Raw genomic sequence first — 24742 nt, forward strand, 5'->3', positions numbered from 1 at the left:
CTGGTCTCGAACTCCTGACCTCAAGTGACCCACTTGCCTTGGCCTCCCAAAGTGCTGGGATTACAGGCATTTACCACCGTGCCTGGCCAATATGTCATTTAATAGGATAGACTTACAGACTGCTAATGGCAGTAAATGATTCACAATAATAAGTATATACAAAAGGTCAGGTGCAGAGGCTCATGCCTGTAATCCTACCACTTTGGGAGGCCAAGGTGGGGGAATCACTTGAGCCCAAGAGTTTGAGACCAACCTGAGAAACATAAGGGGACCCCCATCTCTACAAAAAAGTAAAAAATAAGCCTGGTGTGGTGGTGTGCACCTATAGTCCCTGCTACTCAGGAGGCTTGAGGCAGGAGGATCGCTTAAGCCTGGGAGGTTGAGGTCCCACTCAACTGGGAGGTTGAGTGAGCCATGATCATACCATTGCACTCCAGCCGGGGTGACAGAGACCCTGTCTCAAAAAAAGCAGTCTGTCTGTCTGTCTATACACACACATACATACAAAGGTATCTACAAATAAAGAGTACTGTTATACATGTTATAAGGCAACCTAATACAACATATCAGCCACACAAATAATTCAGTTTAGTTCATGGGGAGCATGGAAAGGGCCACTAAATGATAGAAATTTGAGGTTTAGCACAACTATTTATAAGAACTGAAGTAATGATTCTGGTTCCTCAAGTCCTATAGGGATTTAAAAAAGTTTTTCATGACAAATGTAATTTTTTTTGCCTCCCTTTTTTGAGCAAGGTTAATTCATGTCAACAACAACAAAATAATGATATAAAGCTTCACCATTCTAGCATGCTGAATGGCTTTTATTTAAAATAAAACTGTAAACAGTGTTATTTATAGTACATTATTTATCAGTACTCTCTGGTAGGCATAAATTTTATCTTAAAATCTGGAATAGCTTTAGAAAAGTCTAAAATATATATTCTTTGGGAATATGGAAAGTAAATATTTACTTAAGGTGATTTTGACAAATTATCACAAACCTGAAAATATAAATTAAGACGTAAGTATTAAAGATGTGATCTTAGCGCACTGTAACCTTGTGAGGCTGACAAGATGGCTTCTTACAGAAAGGAATGACTTGTGTAAGAGCTGCCTAAGTATATAAACTTGACATATAAGAAATTTAGGCCGGGCACAGTGGCTCATGCCTGTAATCCCACAACTTTGGGAGGCCGAGGTGGGTGGATCTCTTGAGCCCAGGAGTTTGAGACCAACTTGGGCAACATGACAAAACCCCCTCTCTACTAAAAATATGAAAAAATTATCCAGGTGTGGTGGTGTGCACCAGTGGTCCCAGCTACTCGGGAGGCTGAGGTAGGAGGGTCACCTGAGCCCAGGAGGCAGAGGTTGCAGAGAGCCAAGATCATACTACTGCACTCCACACTGACCCTGTTTCAAAAAACCAAACAGTAATAAATTTAAAAGTAAGTTTACAGATGTAAATACTGAACCCTTTTGGACAACAGGATATGAAATATAGTACAGTTCACCAAAATAATGGGTATGAGAGAACTGTCAATTTAATTCTATAAAATTTTAATTATAGAATAGTTCAAAGAAATCGTTATTTAGTTGATATAGGAAATTACTGCTTTGTCCTTAGAGAACCTGCTTTATTGCAGAGAGATGAGAGGTGTCATAGCTGAGTGGAAAGAGCTTTGGCTCTGGAGTCTGGCAAACTCAGGTTTGCAGCTTACCTCTATCACTTATTAGTGTGTACGACTATGGACAAAATATTTAGCTTTCCTGAACCCCAGTTTCCTTAGTTGTGAAATGGAGATATTACCTACTTTGTCCACTTTTTGGAGTTATATATTAAATACATACAAAACCAGAATAGTTTAAAGCGTAAGTTTTTTTTCACTTGGGCAAAACATCATAATTAGTTGCCAACTGAAAGTAAATGCTACTTCAGCCTCAAAAAACTTCAATCAGCCTCAAAAAACTCAAAAACCTCAAAAACTTCAATCAGCCTCAAAAAACTTCAGTACTTATGATTTTACTTCAACTTTTAAATTGATTAAGTAAACTCTATTAACACTGCCTAAAAGGTAAACTCTAGCCCAGTTGAAGTCCAAAGTGTCACAGACTGTAAGTGAGATCTAAAAATACTGAGATTTCATAAAAATTAAGTTGTGGAACATACTAACTTCTCTTGTATTTATCAATGTATGCTTATTAAAAAATTGTAAAATTTGGAGTCACATAAAAGCTAAATGGCCAAATAATGGATATGATGATATATGTTAAAATGAAACATGTATCACCATTGTGATTATAATTCTACCAGCACAGCCTTCTTACCCCCATTTTGTTAGCTGCACGCAGTCTGAAGCTGTATGTCTTTCCAGGAAGAAGGCTGTTCACTGTACATTCTACTTCAGAACCTTGGTAAACTTCTCTAGGTTCTTCTTTTTCTATAGGAGACATTTCCACACTGTAACAGGAAATGGGTGATCCACCGTCAACCAGAGGGGGTCCTAAAGGTGGAAAGATTGATGCAATTTAACAAGACGAATACTTTCTGTTCTAACTTAATAATAATGTATTACCAAAATGGAAATTACCCCATCGTAACTGTATTTCTTTTGCTTTGGGTCTACCCTGTAATCTGGGAGGGAGGCATGGGCCAGGAGGCACAGCTGGAGTCTGCACAAGTAAAGATTCAGAGACCTGCCAAAACAAAAGCAAAAAGAAAACAAAAATGCCCCAAAACCAAATAATCAGATTGCTTTTGGTAAGGAAAAATAATATAAACATAAATATTGCACTGATAATTTGAAATTGTACTTGATTGTCAATGAAAAAGGAATAAAGTTCTGAAAAAAAATCAAAACCCAATTAAATAAAAACTCAAAATTTTCATAGACAAAGACATGTACTGTGCAAGTGCTATATACAAAGCAAGTTACTGAAAACGAACTTCAATGAACCCTTCCTTTCCTTTTCCTTCCATAACTAAAGAAAAAAACAACTTCCAACACAATTTAATGGGCAATATTTTTTATCTTCTCCAAAGGGATCCATAAATCTCTTCTAAGGAGGGATGTATTAATATACTGTATAAGCTGATTGATTGATTGAGTTTTAGAGGTGGGGTCTTGGTGTGTTGCCCAGGCTGGAGTGCAGTGGCTATTCACAGGTATGATTACAGCCTCAAATTCTTGGGCTCAAGCAATCCTCCCACATCCAGAGTAGCTGAGACTATACACATTCATCACTGCACCAGGCTTAACTTATACATTAAAAAATTATCTTTCCTTTATCCTTTCCACCTAAAAATAATTCTGAAATCAGGTAAGCTTTTCCAGGTATTCGGCATCTTTCTAGGTATTTGATATTGCTTTTAGTTTCTATGCTATATTTATATTTGTAAAAGCCTTTATTTTCAAAGACACTCTGTTAAAAACAATGCCACACTGGGCCGGGCGTAGTGGCTCACGCCTGTAATCCCAGCACTTTGGGAGGCTGAGGCGGGTGAATCACAGGGTCAGAAGATTGAGACCATCCTGGCTAAAACGGTGAAACCCAGTCTCTACTAAAAATACAAAAAAATAGCCGGGCGTGGTGGCGGGCTCCTGTAGTCCCAGCTACTCAGGAGGCTGAGGCAGGAGAATGGCGTGAACCCAAGAGGCAGAGCTTGCAGTGAGCCGAGATGGTGCCACTGCACTCCAGCCTGGGCGACAGAGCCAGACTCCATCTCAAAAACAAACAAAACAACAACAACAACAAAAAACAAAACAATGACACAAACTCAGTGCCATATTCCTTATGTGCAACATATTAAGGTTCGTATTTAACATTCTTTTTAAACACAAAATATGAATCTTTTTATCAGAAAGCTATCCTATACAAAAATGCTGTAAAATGCTATAGTAGAACAGGATTTTGTGCATGTGTATGTGTGGTTGCTTTTCTTAAATCCAGGGAGATTTTCTTACTGGATAAAATGAAGCAATTGGAACACAAGCCAGCTGGGCAGGACTCACACTCAGTTTCACATTAGTTTCATTTTCAACAAAATGCCTATATTTCATTTTTAAAAAAGAATACTTTCATTGCATTAAATTCCATTTTGAAAAAACAAAAACAAAAACAGCCATTATGAATGATCCAAGAAAGCATTCTTGGTTTAATTCATTAAAAAAAAAAAAAAAAATCACTTGCCAGGTATGGTGGCTTATGCCTGTAATCCCAGCACTGTGGGAGGCCAAGGCCAGTGGATCAAGAGATTAGGAGTTCAAGGCCAGCCTGGCCAACATGGTAAAACCCTGTCTCTACTAAAAATACAACAGTTAGCCAGGTGTGGTGGTGGGCACCTGTAGTCCCAGCTACTCGGGAAGCTGAAGCAGGAGAATTCTTGAACCCAGGAGGCAGAGGTTGCAGTGAGCCCCGATCGTGCCACTGCACTCCAGCCTGGGCGACAGAGTGAGACTCCGTTTCAAAAAAAAAAAAAATCACTCTTATTAATAAACATACGTCCCTAGAACATTATGTCTTTATATCAATGGTACACTTTCAAGTTCATTTTGATTATTGAGTCTATAATAAAAAAAAATGGCCAACTTTTTTGAAATAAGTAAATATTAGAAAGTAGATTTAAATAAGTAGATACTATTTTATGATGTGTCCTCACACACATAATTTATGAAGCAGTAAATCAGTCTATAATTTTATTTCTATTTCTGCTTAGTATGGTTATTAAGCATCATTCTCAAATTTATCTTTATAAAATTTTCTCCAATGTTTTCATGTATTTGTTTTTCCAAAGCTGAATATCAACCGGACAATAGACATACACTGAATACTTACTGTGAGCTAAGTACATTAGAATATTTTGGTCACTATCAAATTAACCAAACAGGTTATAGAAGTTACTTTGCTCCATTTGTGGATATGTTTCAATATTTGAAGTGGCACCTGGTGACCCTACCCCATTTAGCCAAACTTAACAACTACACAAAAGAATCTACATATAAGTATTACCGCACTCTGTCCTCCATCACTGATGCAGTAAACTCGTAAACGATAGAAACAGCCTGGATTCAGTCGATCACAAAGATGTTCCCTGGTAGCGCCACTGTATATCATTTCCCATTTGTTTCCTGTAAGGTGAGGAATTGTGTTCAATCAGATACTAGGTAATGTTTAACGTTTTGGTATCATGGACACATCAGGTATCCTAGCTTCACAAAGTAAGTATTTATGTAATTTGTCAGAAACAATTTAGGCTTGTTTCGGTTTCCTGGAAATGATCTAATTTTCTTTATGTGTGCAACTTCCTAGACAAGTCTGCATGGCTTCATGGAAGTGAAATATCTCTGTAATTCTGTACAGACTTTGGCCTAGATTGATAATTTACTTTTAATTAAGCATTTTAAATGTGTTTACTGGTCCAGTAATAATGTTATAGCACACAAAGAGTATAAAAAACCAGTATCAGAGGAAGTCTAGTCCTAATTAAAAGACATCCTTTTTTTTGGGCAGGAAATAGGTCATTTCATAGAAATAAACACTGCTAAATGTGCGATTCAAGAATAAAGTTCACTAGTCATAAAACTTACTACTAAAACTAGTATGGTGTGAGTTAAATTTTAGAAGTTAATGCTTCTCTATCTGTATATAAATCTAACTGAATAAACTAACCTTCAGAAGATTCATAGTATCTAAAGACTTGGTCTAGGTGTATAGAGGCTGAGTAATGTAAACAAATGAGAACAAAAAGAACATGTAAATGCAATGATACAGGTGTACAGCACTCTTACATTTGATTCACTGTATTTCTGGAAATCACAATTTAAAGTGGATCATAACAGGCAAAATCCTAACTGCTACAAAGAAAAAAAAATCCAGGACAGCCCAAAGTGAAGTAAACATCTTTTTACAGTGCCTTATGAAAAGCAGGAAGAAAGACAAGATATAACATAAAATGTAAAGCCATAAAGAATAGAAAGAGACTGGCTGGAATAAATCTATCAGTGTTTAATATCCATTCATACCGTTAGAACCTTCTGCCATCTCCACCACATATTTATTGATGGCTGCTCCGCCATTGTCTTTTGGTGGATCTATTCAAAGAAGCAAAGTAGTATTAAGCAAAGTACAAAACAACATAAAAATGATAAAAAAAACCTAATAAACAGAATACGAAACTAGGTTTAAAAAAAAAAAAAATCACCTGCAATGACTTAATACCAGTACCCAATTACTCCATGCTGTTGTCATCTGCTTTCACTTAATTTACCATATTTAAAATAGGGCTCTCTATAACAATTTTTAATGGCTGCATGATATTCCACTTACTTTATTTTTATTTTTTTAGATGGAGTCTCACTCTGTCACCCAGGCTGCAGTGCAATGGTAATGATCTTGACTCACTGCAACCTCTGCTTCCTGGGTTCAAGTGATTCTCCTTCCTCAGCCTCCTGAGTAGCTGGGACTACAGGCATGTGCCGCCATGCCCAGCTAATTTTTATACTTTTAGTAGAGACGGGATTTCACCATGTTGGCCAGGCTGGTCTCAAACTCCTGACCTCAGGTGATCTGCCTGCCTCGGCCTCCCAAAGTGTTGGGATTACAGGTGTGAGCCACCATGCCCAGCCTCCATTTACTTTAGATGTTAAGGTTGTTTGAAATTTTTGAATATCACTGAAGCATTTTTATTGGTCTGAATTTTTCAGGCAAGGGTCAAGTTTATGGGATCTTTGTTTTTCCATTAGGTATGTAGGTAGGTGGTCGATAAATGTTTGTTTTAAATGAATGGTTTTCATTTCTCATGAGAGCCAGATGACCCAGGTGACTTTAGCTGCAAGTTCAGTAATCTTTCATTTCACACAGTGCTACCCCTGCTCATTATCTTACAGTGGATCCCAAGTTGCTCTTTATAATATCTTAATCTACCATGCATGAGTATAAGGTTTCCCATAAAAAATATACCCAATGAATGACTCTCACATTTCTTTTTGGACTGTCTTGAGATAACAAATTTACTCAAATATCTTAAAAATTATCTTCATATTCAAATTATTTTAATCAAACACAAAAGTAATAATGTATAAACATGCACAATATCTTACCCCAAGTTATTTTAAAACTGTGTGAATGTATCTTTCCTTTCACTGAAGGCTTTACAGGTATGCCTGGTTTATCAGGGCAAGTAGTAAATTCTACTACTTCACTTGGATTACTTTTACCTTCTGAGTTGTAAGCAATAACCTGTGATGAGAACACAAAGACATAAAATAATGCATTTGATACCTAATGATACTGGCTTAATGAACAAAGTGATAGGAGACAAACAGCTTCAACCAAATGATAAAATACATTTTTTTAGCTTGGAATGGTTTGTTCTTTGAGAACTGCTTGACTCCAATAGATACTTGGCATGTATGAAGATTATGAAACTGTACTTCCCTTTTTAGAGACAATCCGGGGAATACAAGTGTAAAACCTAACATTCTGATACTAAATAAGAATCAAAGGAACAAGCTATAATCTGGTGATTCTTGATGGGCTTTAGGCTTTAGGCTTGCTTTGTTTCTTCTTTTAATATTCTTTGTGGGTTTAGAAAGAGGTCCATACATTCTTTGAATCTCCTTTCTTCAAAAGGTGAAGTTTAATCCCCCTTCCCTTGTGTGCGTGTTATACTTAATCACTCAAACAAACAGAATACAGCAGAAATGACAGTGTGTGTAACTTCCCTATGGAAAAATTCATGTGGTGAGGAACTGAGGATTCCTGGAGACAACCATGTGAGTGAACTTGAAAGCAGACTCCAGTCCCAGGAGAGCCTTGAGATGACTGCAATCCCAGGTGACATCTTGATTACAACCTCATAGAGACCCTGCATTAGAATTACCCAGTTAAGCTGGTTCTCAATTCCTGACCCACAGAAACTGTAAGTTTGTTTTTTCAAGATGCTAAATTTTGGGATAATTTTTTATAAAGCAATAGAGAAATATAATTCCAGTCTAGGTATTATTCTATTATAGACATTTAACTCTACCTGTATTGTTACATTTTCTCCTCTACTGAACTTAAAGATCTTCAAGTCCAATACCAAACCATGATTTTTTCTTCTCTAAACCTGCCCCTCTTTTTCTCTCCCCACAGTAAAAAGCTCTGCCCGTCTACCTAGTTGCTCAAGTCAAAAGTGTTAGAGACAAACCGCCCCAAAAAAGCTTTGTGCTACTTTGTACTGCTGACACTCCCCACAAACCTCTCCATGCTGCCCACCCCTCCCCCTTATGCTCTGCAACTCCTCTCTGTGCGGCCCACCTTTCCCTCTGAGCCCCTTTACATTTCTAAGCCCTTATCTAGGCACCACAGTGAAGCCAGCAGACTTCACCTATCAGGCCTTGCTGTGATAAGCAAATCCCAATTACAAGCCATTGGGACTACACAAGGGGAGGTCGTGGGAAGCACAAACTTTACCTACACCCACCTGTAAGTTCCTTCATTTAGCCTCTACCACAAACGTCACAAGGTGATATATGGCAAAGTTAACCAACAAACAACCCCAGGGTCTCTCTCCCCAATATAAACCCCTCATTTTGTAAGCTCAGGGCTTCCTCCTCTGTCTGCAGTGGAGCAGCCGGCAGGTTCAATACACTTACTCACCTGACTTTGGGTCTATTCTTTCTCTTGGCTGACCTTACAAAAAGGAGACATCCTTTATTCTTCTCTAAACCGCATCAAATCTCTCACTATATACCTCCACTACACTATTCTTTACAATTACAACCACGTTAATGAAAGCCTCCTTTCTCCTATCTTTCCTGAGTGACTGTAATTATACCACTACCTAGTTTCCCAGTGTACATTCCTGCCCTTGATCCCCACCTACTTTCTACACTGCAGCCAGAGAGACTTTATCACTGCTCAGCTCAGAACCCTCTAATGGCTTTCCATCTTACTCAAAATAAAATCTAAATTCCACACCACGCCTACAAGGCCCTGTGTGATTTCATCCTTAACTACCTCTTGAAACTCCACTGCAGGGTCTTTGTGCTAGCAGAATGTTCTTCTGATTTTGACATGCTACTTCCTTGTTACTCAGATCTGTTTAAATGCCATTTCCAAGAAGACTTCCTTAACTACTCATTCTCTCTTACCCCATTCTATTTTAATTAACCTGCATTGCACTTTACACAATCTATTTGTTTCCTTATTTATTGTCCATTCCCCTCATCAGAATATCTGTTGTAGTATTAGTGTTTAGAACAGTGCTTAGCAGAGAGTAGATGCTCAACTACTGGTTGAATGAATGACTCATAGATGGGGACTATGATGCTATATAACACCATACACAAGGATATGAATAAATCTACGACCCCAAATAATTCATAGAGCCCATCAGAACTCAGTAAAGTTTAGTCCAAATGTTCAGTTTTGCTCAGGCTTCCTCAGTCCTCTCACAGTCACATGGATTTTCAGGATGTTTTCTCATTCTACTTCTTTACAAATGAGACTACAAATGGGTTTGAAACACTTCTCAGTATTGTGCACAGAATCTACTTAAACCTTTTAACCAGAAGAACAGTCTTCCTAAAAACTATAAAGATTCATTTAGTTATGTTTTTAAGGCTCTATATTTCAACATTGTCTCCTTTTACTGTAAAGCACCTTCTAGTCATAAGGGTAATTAAAGGTATAAAGTCAACAAGATAATCTCCCTCCACCCAAATTTTAATCAAAATTTTCATTTAGTGCCTATCACATAAGGAGCACTGTGCTAGGAACCCTGTGTGATCAGATCTTATCTTCGAGGAGTTTAGAATCTTCATGCGGAAGATAAGCAATATGTGTATCAAAAGAATTGGGCAGGAGAAAAAAGATTACTAAGGCCTAAAATGGTTCAGGAAGGCTTTGAAAGGAAAATGGAAGTATTAAGGCGTCTTCCTGAGCAATAGCAATCAAAGGGGAAGCTTGGGTAAGAGAAAAAAACAGAAAGCCCTGCACGTAAGAGCACAAGTGAATAGTAAACAGTGAGCTCTGCTCAGGGAGAGATCAGTAGTTAATCCGGTGAGGTAGGTGGTTCAAGTATGGACTGGAAGGTAGTAAATTTTAAAAACTGGACAGAAATATAAAGAACCTTATATCAAACTAAGGAAATTGTTTCTTAGGGGGAAAGCTGTTTTTCAGAAAGATTAATCTAGGTATAGAAGAGAACCTGGATTGGAAGGTAAGAAAAGAGCCTGAAAGCAGTTATATACAGAACATGTTTGGAGACTTAGTATTCTTCAAGACAGAAATGGCGGATGATATAAGGCAAAAAGATGGTATATCCAAGCAAGAGAGGGATACACCAAGAAGACCTAAGGACTTAACTAGGGCACACTTAGGGCAGAAAAGATAGATCATAAAATGACACCAGACAAGATGAGAGGAAGAAAACATGACTACATACTATGTACTGTAACAGATGCTGACATAAATGAATTTCAAGGATGGAACATAAAAGTAGTTAATGGAGTCAGATACAAGCTGTTTTGATTTCTCTTTACCTATAAAAAGACCTCAAACAAAAAGGAATAAGCTAAAAGTGAAAGTATCTAAAGGTTCTTAGTTAGCTCAAGATGCCCAGACCTTGACCTTTAGAAGCCTTGCTACATCCAAAGTGGGGACTGGAAATAAAAAAAGAAAAAAAAAAATCCCAGAAGGCTTGCTACTTGAAAAACTTTCACAGGAAATTCAGGAAACAAGGCATCAGTTTTCTAGTGGCCTAGGGTTCTAGGACTGGCCACTCAGCTATGAAGCTTTTGATCGTTTAAAAAAAAATTTTAGACACCAGGTCTTAGCCCAGCCTTCAGTGAACCATTCGATGAAATTAGAATTGCTTATAACTCTTAATTTTAAATAATTTTAAAGAATTCTGATTGCTTTGTTGTGCTTTAAAATTTTATTTTTGGCTGGGCGTGGTGGCTCATGCCTGTAATCCTAGGGCTTTGGGAGGCAGAGGTGGGAGGATTGATTGAGTCCAGGAGTTCAACACCATCCTGGGCAACATACAAGACTATCTACACACACACACACACACACAAACGCACGCACACACACTCTCTCTCTCTCTTTCTCTCTCTAGCCAGGTGTGGTGGCTCATGCCTGTGGTCCCAGCTTACTCAGGAGGCTAAGGTGGGAGGATCCCTTGAGCTCAGGAGTTTGAGGCTGCAGTGAACTATGATTGTGCTAATGCACTCCAGCCTGGGTGATGGTGTGAGCCCCCGTTTCAAAATAAACAAATAAATAAATAAATAAAATTTTATTTTCATTTTTATCATTTACATTTTTTCACTGTTCTAATCTTGTTTTAGTATTTTGATTATCCCAGAATTGTCCTCAGTGTAGAACATGGAGCTCTAGTATTTGGTAAACTTGGTCATATTAGTAGCTCATTTTACGTTAATCATATTCTTATTGTTTCTTCAGAATAATAACATGCTACTTAGTCATTACTTCCTGGATTGTATTTTAAATATTTTTAAAATATTTTAATTTTTTATAGTTTTTCTCAAAGTTTTCTAAGATCTCTCTTCAGTGTTCTAAGATCTCTCTAAAATATTAAGATTTTATTTTGATATAACTGTTTGAAAGAGTCCACAATATCTAGCTAGAAAAGGAAGACAGAGACACAACAATAGGATTTAACGATTCAAAATGCCCTTAAGCTGGGTTCCCCGCACATGGCAGATTTAAAATAAGTGTCTGAGCTCCTAGAACTTCATACAAGCATCATTTTCTACTTCCTGTTTTTTTTTCCTCCTCTAGATCAGTTGTTTCCAAATTTTGGCAAGGATCAGAATTACTTGGAAGTATATCACAACAGATTGCTAGGCCTCTGCCCCCCAAATTTCTGATTTAGTAGATGGAGGTGGAGAGGGGAGGGGCCAGAGAATTTACATTTCTAACAAGTTCTCAGGCAATACTGATAAAATGGCCTGCTGACCACTTTGATAACTATTGCTCTACATCTTAATAAGCCAGAATATAGCCCTCTTCCTTTTATCCAGTGCTGTGTAAAGAGGTGGCTTTCAGAAACATTGTTTTCCCATCTCCAACCTCATTATCTGGGAGAATTTTGTGCAACAGCCTACTGTCTCCTTGGAGATTCTGACTGTATACTTCTCCCTCCCCTGAAATTTGACAGTGACTACCATAGTGAAACACAGTTTAATTAATTAGTTAATATTATTAAGAGATGAGGTCTTGCTCTGCTGCCTAGGCTGGAGTGCAGTGACACAATCATAGCTCACTATAGCCTTGAAATCCTGGGCTCAAATGATCCTCCCTTCTCAGCCTCCAAAAGTGTTGGGATTATTACAAGTGTGAGCTACCATGCCTGGCAGCTTTTACATAGAAAAAAAAAATTTTTTTTTTTTTTTTTTTTTGAGACAGAGTCTTGCTATATATCACCCAGTCTAGAGTGCAGTGGCATAATCTTGGCTGACTGCAAACTTTGCCTCCCAGGTTCAAGCAGTTCTTGTGCCTCAGACTCCCAAGTAGTTGGGATTACAGGCGTGAGCCACCATGCCTGGCCTAAATAGAAATTTGATTGGCTTACAGTAGAACGCTAAGGAATTTGACACATATGTGTATTTGTATGCATTTCAGTCCCTGAAATACTATGGTGTTACAAGGTAGTAGAATTTTAGGATTTTCATAAACTTAACAAATTACAAAGACAACTTCCTCTTTAGAAGACCTGTTGGAATGCTTCATTAATGAAGCAAAAATACAACCCAATATCATCACAAAACTGGAATGGATGTGCCTATTTCTCAGGTATTTTATAAATCTTGTAAATATGAAAACCATATTTACAAATTAAATTGACCTAGCATTATTATACATTTTTAAAATGAAGCTAATAGCATAAAATAAAGCATAACAATTATTATGTACTAAATAATCAAATTTCCCATTGCTAAAGACTTAAGGTTCTTAAGAAGTAATAAAATTTATCTTTGCTTTTTAATAGTGAACACAATCTACAGCAGCTTTTTATCATTTATTTGAAATGGTTTGATTAAATAAGCACTGGTAGGAAAATTTAAATGTTGAATTTATCAACTAATGAGCATCCTGTTATATTCTTGGGAAAACTTCTGTGCAAATACAGTCTGGCTTATATTAACTGGTATATTAACTAATTCAAGCATGGTCGGCCAAGAAATAGCAATGTATATACTGACCAAGACAAAGAGCAAAAATATATTCTAGAATAATATTATACTAGGAAAAATAAGAATTTCAGGAGTCTTCACACTAGAACAATCTTCAAAGCTTGCCTCAAGTGAGCAAGAATGACATGTAGTCTCCCCACCCTCCTCCTGGAATAATTTAGTCCAAAGGCCAATAGGTGGGCTGAGTTAAGGCAAGCCTTTGTGCTGGGGACAGGGATGTGTTGGGTGGAGGCAGCAGCATGTACCCAGTAGGAACTCAAGCACCTTGATCCTGAATAGGACTTTAGGGAAGAGAATGGGGGGACAGGGAGGGGTTTGATCCAGTAAGTAAATATACTGAACTGGATCAAAGTTTCTCACTGATGATGAAGGAAGTTAGAAATAAAGACAGGGGAAAACTAAAATTAACCTGTGGCACTGGATTAGAATTGAGGGTAACTGGTGTGAACTCATGATTTTTAAAAATACAGAGATAAGAAACACAGACATGTATCTGTGTTGTAACTGTATATTTATGTATATACATGTGTATAAATATTTGTATATAAACTAAACATATACACACATATAGTTCCTAGCTCTGTCCATTGGGAGGGTACCCAGGAGCAGTAAAACCTCTATGGCAATTAAGTATACTTAGTATCTAGATCTTGATTCCTAAATATCACTGTCCACTAAAAGGCTCCTGGTGCTTTGAGAAATGGCCAATTCCAGAGTTGAAGAAGGTAAACTTTAAGTTGGGACTAGAATATCTTGTGCCAGAAAGGAAGGGCTCAAAGAATGAGAGACATGTCAAAAGGATTCTGCAGCCAGCTTGTAGGGATCCCAAATCTGGGACAATTTGAGCCTCACAATAATCAAAGCAACAAAATACAACCCATTGAACAGACTTCCATGAGTACCTACTGATATAAATGGGGAGAAGAGAAAGTCTTTCTTTCCTTACAGTATAATGCCAACTAATTAATGTAGAAAAAATGATAAAATTTTAAAAATCACCACTTGGCACCATCAATCATGGTTATAATTGATTTAGGCAAGAATCACCAATGGGTGTTAAAACAATGGATGAAAGTTTAATAAGGAACAAGATGCTCACGGGGTACACAGTATTTACAAAATACTTATTAATTACAAACAAAAAAGAATAACTTTATGGTTATCATAAATATGAGAAGAATATGGTAGATACAGGCTTTATAAAGTGACTACCAGTAATAAGACAAATTGAAATGATACGCCACTTGATATGATACATTGAGAAAAATGTAGCATTATTTTCTGTGATATCCCTGCCAACAAAGCATACACTTAGTACGTTCTAACATTCATATTTTAAAAGATGTTTGGTCACATTACACAAATAAGAGTCATAAAAATTGGTTTTTGTTTTAAATATATAAAGTTTGAGAAGCACCACTATATAATAAAGTAAAACAAAAAAGCTCACTAGAAAAGGTCAACATTATATAAGATCTAAAACCAAAGGAGTGAAGTATATACTTGGATTTAAAACAGTAAGAATAGAGGCCAGGTGCAGTGGCTCGTGTCGTAATCCCAGAACTCTGGGAGGCCGAGGCAGGAAAATCGCTTGAACCCAGGAGTTTGAGACCAGCCTGGGCAACATGGTGAAACCTCGTCTCTACAAAATAAGTTAGCCAAGTGTGGTGGCATGCACCTGTGGTCTCAGCTCCTCGGGAAGCTGAGGTGGGAGGATGACTTGAGCCCCGGAGGTTGTGGCTGCAGCGAGCCATGACTGTGCCACTGTAGCAGCCTGGGTGACAGAGTAAGAGCCTGTCTCAAAAAACAAACAAACAACAAACAGAAAACAAAGAACCCCAATGTGCCAGTAAGAACAGGAACAAGGAACAAATCTTTTAAGGGTTTTCAAAGCCTACCTTAAATTTATACTTAGTACTACGTCTGAGATTTTTCACTGTGTAAGCAAGATCTTCTCCGTCATATTTAGGCTTAAAACCATATCCCTGGAAAAGGAAAACAAAGTCTTCATTCGATGTCTTAACAATAGAAATATGGACAATAATGAATATGTAAAAAGACCCAGGTTTCTCTTCATCTTCTACTATGTGCAATATGACTAAAGCTCTGTTGAGTGGAATCCTCACCTTGATGCTTCTGTCTTCAGTGGGTAGACCCGGAAATGCTTATTGAACATTTTGTGGAAGATGAAGCAGACCACTTAGTCTCAGTAAATATAGTAGGCCAAGAGAAGACGATCTTTGTGTTGAGGGAAGAGAGGTTAGCGTTGGAGCCAATGGTAACTTCACCATCAGTAAGCTATCCCAAGAACAGAGATTTCCCAGAGACATCGTGCAAGAGCTGAACAGAACTGTAAGTAGTTAACATATTTAACTTGCCCTTAACACATAGTTGTTTAAGTAAATAATTAAAGGGTTAGCTGCGCTGGCAGGTGAGGATGTCACTTAGATTTGGGATTGCTATGTCCAGCACCAGTGACAACGCTTTACAAACTTTCCAAACGTTATCATTTCTTGAATTAAAAAAAATTGAGATATAATTAATATGCTGTAAAATTCACCATTTCAAAGTATAAAATCTAATGGCTTATAGTGTATTCACAAAGTTGTGCAACCCTCACCTAATTTCTAATTTCAGAAAAAGCCTGTCCTTTTTTGGGTAGCAGTCACTTCCCTCCTCCTCCTATCTACTAATATACTTCCTGTTTCTATGGATTTGTCTATATCCATATAAATGGAATCATATAATATGTAGTCTTTTGTAACTGGGCTCTTTTATTTAGCATAATGTTTTCAAGGTTGACTCATGTTGTGGCATATACCGGTACTCTTTTTATGGCTGAACAATATTCCATTGTATGGATACACCACATTTTGTTTATTCATCTATCTGTTGATGGATATTTGGGTTGTTTCCACTTTTTGACTATTATGAATAATGCTGCTATGAACATTTGTGTACTAGTTTTTTGTATGAACACGTGTTTTCAATTCTTTTGGGTATATACTTAGGGGTGGACCAGTGCTATTTTTGACCTATATTCCTTCAAAGTAGCTCTGAAAATCTATGAACTATATATAGATCTAATGATAGAATACACCCTAACTTCTGGTCAGCTAGGCTCTAGGTAACAGGATGTGAGTGATGGGTAACTAGATTCAGGCTGCACCACGGTTTCACAGGGAACTTTAAAAATCTTCTGTGACACTTTGGGAAGCAGTGTATAAATACATTTAGAGAAAGGCAGACACATATTTCTTCATCTTTTAGAGCTGCTTAGTCAAGAAGGCTGTGATCTCCCCCTTCCCATAATTCCCCTAAAACAGATGCAGTTAAAGTGTAGCCTATGTGGTTCCAAAGCACAGACAGACATATATATACACACACAAACAAAACAAAACCTCTTTCACATCAAAAGAAAATACAGAGTTTTCAGGCTGGGCATAGTGGCTCAAGTCTGTAATCCCAGCACTTTGGGAGGACGAGGTAGAAGGACCACTTGAGCCTAGGAGTGCGAGACCAGCCTAGGCAACATAGCGAAACTCTCTCTACAAAAAATAAAATTTTTTTATTTTAAAATTAAAATACAGGCACATGGTGGCATGTGCCTGTAGTCCCATTTACTTGAAAGGCTGAGGCGAAAGGATTGCCTGAACCCAGGAGTTCAAGGTTGAAGTGAACCGAGATTGTGCCACTGCACTCCAGCCTGGGCTACAGAGCAAGACCTTGTCGCAAAAGAAAAAAAAAGACTTGAGTTCTTCATCATGCCTAACCTATTCCAAACAGTAACAAGTCAAGGCTTCAAAGGACTGGGAAATGAGCTAATTACTGTGGCAATATTTATTGTATTAGGATTAATGCCACACTAAAATGTTTTTTTTTTCTGATTTTTAAAAAAATTATACTTTAAGTTCTGGGATACATGTGCAGAACATGCAGGTTTGTTACATAGGTACACATGTATCATGGTGGTGTGCTGCACCCATCAACCCATCATTTACATTAGGTATTTCTCCTAATGCTATCCCTCCCCTACTCCCCTACCCCCCAACAGGCCCCGCTGTGTGATGTTCCCCTCCCTGTGTCCACGTGTTCTCATTGTTCAATTCCCACTTATGAGTGAGAACATGCAGTGTTTGGTTTTCTGTTCCTGTGTTAGTTTGCTGAGAATGATGGTTTCCAGCATAGCCTACCAACCAAAAAAAGTCCAGGACCAGATGGATTCACAGCTAAATTCTACCAGAGGTACAAAGAGGTGCCGGTACCATTCCTTCTGAAACTATTCCAAACAATATAAAAAGACGGACTCCTCCCTAACTCATTTTATGAGGCCAGCATCATCCTGATACCAAAACCTGGCAGTCACAACAGAAAATGAAAATTTCAGGCTGAGATGCCTGATGAACATCAATGCGAAAATCCTCAATAAAATACTGGCAAATCGAATCCAGCAGCATATCAAAAAGCTTATCCACCATGATCAAGTTGGCTTCATCCCTAGGAATGCAAGGCTGGTTCAGCATACGCAAATCAATAAATGTAATCCATTACATAAACAGAACCGATGACAAAAACCACATGATTATCTCAATAGACGCAGAAAAGGCCTTTGATAAAATTCAATACCCCTTCATGCCAGAAACTCTCAATAAACTAGGTATTGATGGAACGTAGCTGAAAATAGTAAGAGCTATTTATGACAAACCCACAGCCAATATACTGAACGGGCAAAAGCTTGAAGCATTCTCTTTGAAAACCAGCACAAGACAAGAATGCCCTCTTCTCCTATTCAACATAGTATTGGAAGTTCTGGTCAGGGCAATCAGGCAACAGAAAGAATAAAGTGTATTCAAATAGGAAGAGAGGAAGTCAGATTGTCTCTGTTTGCAGATGACATGATTGTGTATTTAGAAAACCCCATCGTCTTGGCCCAAAATCTCCTTAAGCTGAAAATGTTTTAAATACACTATTTAAAATCCATATTTGCACTTACTGAAGTTTCTTCCTCCATCTCTAAAATGTAAGAAATTCCTTCATCTGATGGTGTTCCTGAAGGCTTACTCCATTGTAAGGATAACCAAGTAATTCCAGCCTTGGTTAATACAGGACTTGCTGGCATAGAAGGAGCACAGCCTGAAGTGTAATATAAGACTTCTTCACTAAAACCACTGTTGAAACAAATGGTTTTAAAAGGTGTGAAAAAGTTATTTTTACAGTGAAAGAACAAGTTTGTAACAGATATAATTTTTTTTGAAAATGACAATTTTTGATAATGAATTATAATACAAATAATATATCTTGGGTTTGATCTCTTTATGATAACCAGGTCAGACACCAAACAGTCAATTAGTGTTCTATTAAAAATGCAGTTTTGTTCAGATTTGTAAGCCTTTATATCATAATTTGTCGAGTCAATGAAAAACTATATATATTATCTTATGGAAACAATAACACTCATGTACTGGTGTAAATGCTGTAACTTTTAAACACACTTTCATACAATGCCATTTATATAAAATAGAAAATGTAAGTTCTCAGTTGTGTAATTAAATGCACCTGCCCCTAAGGTGAGCAGCGCTATCTCTAGATCAAAAATAATTTTAATGACTCTTGAAAGATACTTGGCCTTTCTATTTAAATTGGGTATTTTAGATGTTCTTACAACTCACCTGACTTTAAACAAAATATTGAAATTACATATGCTGAGGAGCAAAAGAAAAATCTCTTGGTCACATATAAAAATCTAATTTATATTAGAAAATCTTGGAAAGTTGTAGTTTAATCTTTCCTGTGGTTCCTATGTAACTAAGATAACTCTCTCACAGCTTTTGCTAGACTGTTGAACACATCTTAACCATATCAACAAAGAGATAAACTAAACAGAATTTTTAATGAATAATTTGGACAGTAAATAATTATACAAGTGAAGTTGACTTGATAATCTAAAAATATTTACATTCTTTTATAAAATACACCTTACCTTGTACCATAGTCATTTCTGGCCGATAGTCTGAATTTACAGCCCATTGCTGGTGACAGTTTAGTAATTTTAAATTGTTTCTGTGAGCCCATGTAACACTGACAAAATTCTCCATTTCCTTTTCCCTACAAGAAATGGCTGATTATTATATATCATGTACATTACTGCAAAAAGATAAATCCACATCAATTCCTTCTTGACAGTTACATATTAGCAAGTGTATACTAAAAGCCATGGATCTCAAGAGAAGGCTGAGATACAGCACATCTTTTATATGATATAGATCATCAAACACAGAATTAAAACACCAGAAAGCAGGTATCTTTGTATAGCTTCTTGAATTAAGCACTATCTTTTAGCCAATGTCAAATCTCTGGTTTTAATAAAGAAAACTCTGCAGGTATGGCCCCTACAATCTCCATGGAAGACTACCAGTGGTAGAAATGGGGTGACGATCTTTGACAGGGTCAACTGGCAGTTTTTTTCAACCTATGGAAAGCTCTAAGTGAACAGTTTTAAGAAAAGGTCCTTACCCACGCCCAAACTTCCAACTAGATAGCTCATAAACTTCTTTAAAATAAAACTTTTGGAGCTTCTACTGCTTAGACTAACACTGAAAAAGTTCTAGCAGAGAGCACAGCCCAATTACAGGCAATAAGAGGGAGAGAGAAAAGTTAGGACAACTAAAGAGTTTTAGAAATTTAGAGTGCTAAATAAAACGGGTAAGTTTCACATTCACCACCCATTTTTCTTTATTGTGTTGCTAGAGATGAAAGGGTAGTTAGGGTGACTTCCGCTTCAAAGAAAACCTGTAGACTGTCCTTGACTGCTTTACTGAATGCTTGTTTAGTGGATTCAACTGAGTTTCTAAGTAGAAAATCGTATCATCTCTAAATAATGACAGTTTTGCCCCCAAGCCAGACCCATGACTGTACTTTTTGCTTTGGTTTCAAGTCATACTGCCTTAAGAATAACTTCTGAAAGAATGTTAAATAAAGGTAGGGATAATTGGCAATCTTGACTTATTTCAGCGTTGCATAAAAATGCCTTTATTTGTTTAGTGATGGTACAAAAATAACTATCAAATAAGAAATTACCTTTCTATTCCTAATCTGCTTTGAGTTTTAACTCAGATGAATGGTAATCAAATACTCTTCCTTAATTTATCAATATAGTTTTCTTCTAAATTAATGTGATATGTTAATAGGTTTTCTAATTCTAAATTATCTTAGAATTTCTGGAATAAAATCTACTTGGTTGTGCTTTATTGTTCTTTTAATATACTGCCAGATTCCCAACTTATCAATGGAATTTATTCCACTCCCTCTGGCCCCTCTTCTTAGCTTGGTACAAGCCACAGGGCAAGAGAGAACATAGTAACTGATAGTAAAAACAATGTACTAAACCAGGCTTGTCCAACCTGCGGCCCAAGGGCCACATGCGGCCCAGAACAGCTTTAAATGTGGCCCAACACAAATTTGTTAACTTCCTGAAAATATTATGAGATATTTTTGTGATTTTTCAAAAGCTCATTAGCTATTATTGTTAGTGTTAACGTAGGTTGGTGCAAAAGTAACCGCTGTTTTTGCCATTACTTTTAACGGCAAAAACAGCAACTACCTTTGAACAAATCTAGTATTTTGTGTGGCCCAAGGAAGCCAAAAGATTGGACGCCCCCGTACTAAACAACGAAGTCCAGTATGCTTGCTGTGGTTGGCTGAGTAATGGCCACCATGAATATCCATGTCCCAATCCCCTGAACCTGTGAAAATGACCCTATTGGTAGGAGGAACCGTACAGTGTGACTAAGAATCTCGAGATGGGAGCTCATCCTGGATTATCTGAATAGACCCTACATGGAATCTTAAGTGTTAGATGTTTGAAGACAGAGGAGGAAGAAGGTGATGTGATGATGGAAACAAGGGGAGAAAAGGCAATATGATGTGGCCATGAACCAAGTAATGACAGCCTACAGAAGCTTGTCAAGGCAAGGAAACAGATTCTCCTCTAAAGTTGCTGGAGAGGGCCTGGCCATGCTGACACCTTGATTTTGTCCCAGAGAAACTCATATTGGATTTCTGGCCTCCAGAACAGTAAGAGAATAATGTACTGTTTTAATATCAGGTTTGGGGTAATTTGTTATAGCAGCCGTAGGAAAAGGAATACACTTGCCTCTAAGGCTGATGTGAAAAAAAAGTTCCTTTATCAAGGTAGTTACCTAAATAATAGTTTTGATGGTGATTTAGTTGAAAATAGGGAAGTCAGGAATGTTTTCTAAAAACACCATCAATCCACTCATGCACCACACAAAATCATTCTTACTTTTTTTGACAGAAGAATATACTTGATGATTAAAACAAACGAAAAAGTTATTTCTGCCTGAAGATACGCACATAATGTTAACCATTTAAAAAGATTCAATTTACTTACTTCATCCCATTCTAATACAAAGTTTTGGATTTTAGAACCATTGTCACTAGGTGCCTAAAACCAACATCAAAAAACAAAATGAAAACAAATTAGTACATTCATAAATGATACTGTGATGATCTAATATAAGGATCTAGCTTATGTGGCAGATGTTCTCTGTGACTTAGTCCTGGGAAAATGTTCATGAAAACACAAAAATACATGTTCTCTGTGACTTAGTCCTGGGAAAATGTTCATGAAAATACAAAAATATATGTATTGTATACCCTATAATCCTTTCAAATTTAAGGAAAGAAATATAAGGAAAGAAAGCAAGAAGCTACTCAAGTCTTCCTGAACACTGAACAATCTCTTTTAGCAAGAACTATTAATAAATTGAAAAAGTCGTTAAAAATACCATTTTGCTTTTCTTACAGAGAGTTTTATCAGCTTTAAGTTTGTAGGACTGATCCTGTCATTTGTATTAAAACTCACCTTACAAAATAAATGGAATATTGTATAAAATACCAAAGAGTGAAGAACCAGGATGCTGAAAGAAGCTCTGGGAGGGCAGTGTCTCGGTTCTCGTTTCTAGACTGACTGTGCTGGTTACCTGAGACTGCTGACTTAGCAATCTGTTAATATTTTAGGTGTAAAAGAATGCATTTCCCTTGGCATTTTATTTCAGTATTTAATCACTCTCAAAATCATGAATTTCAACCTTACTTCCATCTGAATTTTCTTTCTACAGTTTCAGCCCATTTCCTCTTTGCAGAACAAATGATCACCCCTATTCTTATTATAACTCCATATATTTGCAGACAATTAAGACTCTGGTCAAAATTCTACCATTTTAATTTTTGAAATGATGTTTTATTAACTCTATCCAGTTTTTACATAATATTGCTAACTATGTAAATGGCAATCAAGGATCATTAAGTTTTTAATACAGAGGAACATAGAGGTCTAAATTACTTGTTAAACACTAATACAGATCTTATAACATTAATTTTTTTAAAAATTATAATTTAAAACTGGTTAGCATAGCCAGAATTTGCTTGTTAAGTTCGAGTAATATCTCACTGACTGGCAAAACAGTGGCAGTTAAAAATGAATATAATGTGAACAGGGCAGAGAAAGAATCTTTGGGAAACTCCAACTCTTATGATGTAGAGGAAGAGAATCCAAAGAGAGAGATCAAAAGTCTCAGCAGGAAGTGAGGGGTATAAAAAGACATTTTCCAACTGTTAATGACTCCAGACTGCTCTAGTCTAGTTGCTGAGGTCTCTCACATTTACTTGATTAATTTTCCTCTTTTTCAAAAGTGAGGCTATTAAAATGTCCACCTTAACCTGAGACTGATCCTCTAGCTTTTCTCCAAGTTAGAGGAGGGTAAAGTGTTTTTTCTTTTTACCTTATTTCATTTAGTCCTCAGATCAACTCTATGAAGTACTATTACCTGAACTTTACAAAAGAGGAAATGAGGGCTTCAAAGAACCAAATAAATTGTCCCAGATCACAAAGTCATTAAAAGTAGAGCAGAAGTGAATTTGTTCTACCTGCCCACAAAATCAGTGTTCCTACCCAGTATTCTAGGGGCTGAGAAGTACACAGTCTGCCTCGGGGAACTGGCAATAAACAGAAAAAGATCATCTTTAGTGAGCTTTTTGTTATCACCATGCTCTGGCAATTCTAAACAAAGTCAGTTAATAAGATACCTCTCTCAACTGCTACCTCCCATGTTAACCCCCATAGGAATCCTTTTAGATTAGGTGAGGCAGCAGTCAAAAGACTAGATATTCAAGTCACTAAACTACTCTTAGTGACTTTTCTTCATTTTTAATATTAAATAACAATAGTTATTATGCTCATTATGTTCTAGACATTATACCTTGGGCTATTTAGATGCTACCTGTTTTAATCCTCCCGACTCTGAGGTATATAATACTATCCTCCAACAACAGTGACAATACCTTTTTCCAACAATGTTGATTATTGTGTGTGTACATAGGGCCATTTCCGGAAGGGTTCAAGCCTGGGAAACCTGTGTGGGTAATCTGAGGTACCACTGCCTACATCTTATATAGGGATGTTAGGATACTATTAAAGGCAGACATTTCAAAATTGTATTTTAATTATCATTGAAATAAAGGAACAGTTACCTACAGAAATCTTTAACCTATATAAAGAACAATGGGTTGCTACCTCAACTGCTCTACCAAAGGAAAGGGTCTGAGCATATTCACAAATAAAATACTACTGTAAGTGACATGAAATAAAATTAGTCATACTTTTTAATCACACATGAATATATGTATATATACACAGCTGCTTTACTTACATGTGTTAATAGTACTTTTTGACTACAAAAGTATCTAATATCCTCAGAAGAACTAGAAACTAACAAGCTACAGAACAAGTAGTAAGCCTCACATTTTTAAAAGCTTTCAAAAGTAAGGCTAGCCCTGAGCTTGGTCTCGAAGCAAGGACAGATAATTAAATCAAGAGGAATAGTTACATCTCACTGCAAACCAATACTAACAGGAGTGGTACCCCATTCTAGGGGATGCTTTGAAATTTTGTGGGGGCTATTTCTGACCTGATCACAATAAAGCAGGAGGGGAGAGTCTGGTGGTTATGGGGTAAAGATCAAGGGCGCTAATAGCCCCACAGAATGGGGGACAATCAGTATGATGAGGAATTGTTCTCTTCCTCTAGGACTTTCAAATATCTATCAGAACTGAAGAACCAAATTCCATTTTATAAAGTATTTTTTGTATGGTTTTAACAGACACCAAGTTTCCCAAAATGCAGTAACTGTGCAATCTGGGAAAGACTGCATTTAATTTGTTCAGAAATTTACCGAGTCCACACTATTTCAGAAAATCACATAATCAGTGACAATGCTGTCTGTGGTATTTGAATGACTAATTCTATGTATGGTATCTGTCCACTTCATTGTATCTTCTTGTGTAGCTGAGACCAAACATTTATAAATTAAAATATATACTTTTCTTTTGGGAATAACTTTATTCTTCCTTTTAGGCAGCATATTGATCTATGAGTACAGTTATTATAAATCCAATTTTACAATACAACTCAGAATATAAAGGCATCATGACAAAGTATTACAAAAAGGAGTAATGGG

General features: G+C 36.9%; 1 protein-coding gene and 1 long non-coding RNA gene across 7 annotated transcripts in view; one reads left to right on the forward strand and one right to left on the reverse strand.

The window, feature by feature from the left end:
• Nucleotides 1-24742, forward strand: part of LOC117063251 — a 109427-nt gene that overhangs the window by 59579 nt on the left and 25106 nt on the right. The gene's annotated exons all lie outside the window — the stretch shown is intronic.
• The window catches only part of FNDC3A (fibronectin type III domain containing 3A), a 218972-nt gene that overhangs the window by 16660 nt on the left and 177570 nt on the right, over nt 1-24742 (reverse strand). For all 4 annotated transcript variants that reach the window (XM_033176880.1, XM_033176881.1, XM_033176882.1 and 1 more), the window contains 9 exons: nt 21616-21669; nt 19186-19310; nt 18199-18373; nt 15104-15190; nt 7101-7239; nt 6024-6092; nt 5011-5129; nt 2592-2697; nt 2329-2504 (listed from right to left, as the gene is read on the reverse strand). In XM_033176880.1, coding sequence (XP_033032771.1) covers nt 2329-2504; nt 2592-2697; nt 5011-5129; nt 6024-6092; nt 7101-7239; nt 15104-15190; nt 18199-18373; nt 19186-19310; nt 21616-21669 — 1050 coding nt within the window. The remainder of the gene's footprint in view (nt 1-2328; nt 2505-2591; nt 2698-5010; nt 5130-6023; nt 6093-7100; nt 7240-15103; nt 15191-18198; nt 18374-19185; nt 19311-21615; nt 21670-24742) is intronic.

This window comes from Trachypithecus francoisi, unplaced genomic scaffold, assembly GCF_009764315.1.
Source record: "Trachypithecus francoisi isolate TF-2019V2 unplaced genomic scaffold, Tfra_2.0 Lachesis_group18, whole genome shotgun sequence".
Classification (NCBI taxonomy): domain Eukaryota; kingdom Metazoa; phylum Chordata; class Mammalia; order Primates; family Cercopithecidae; genus Trachypithecus; species Trachypithecus francoisi.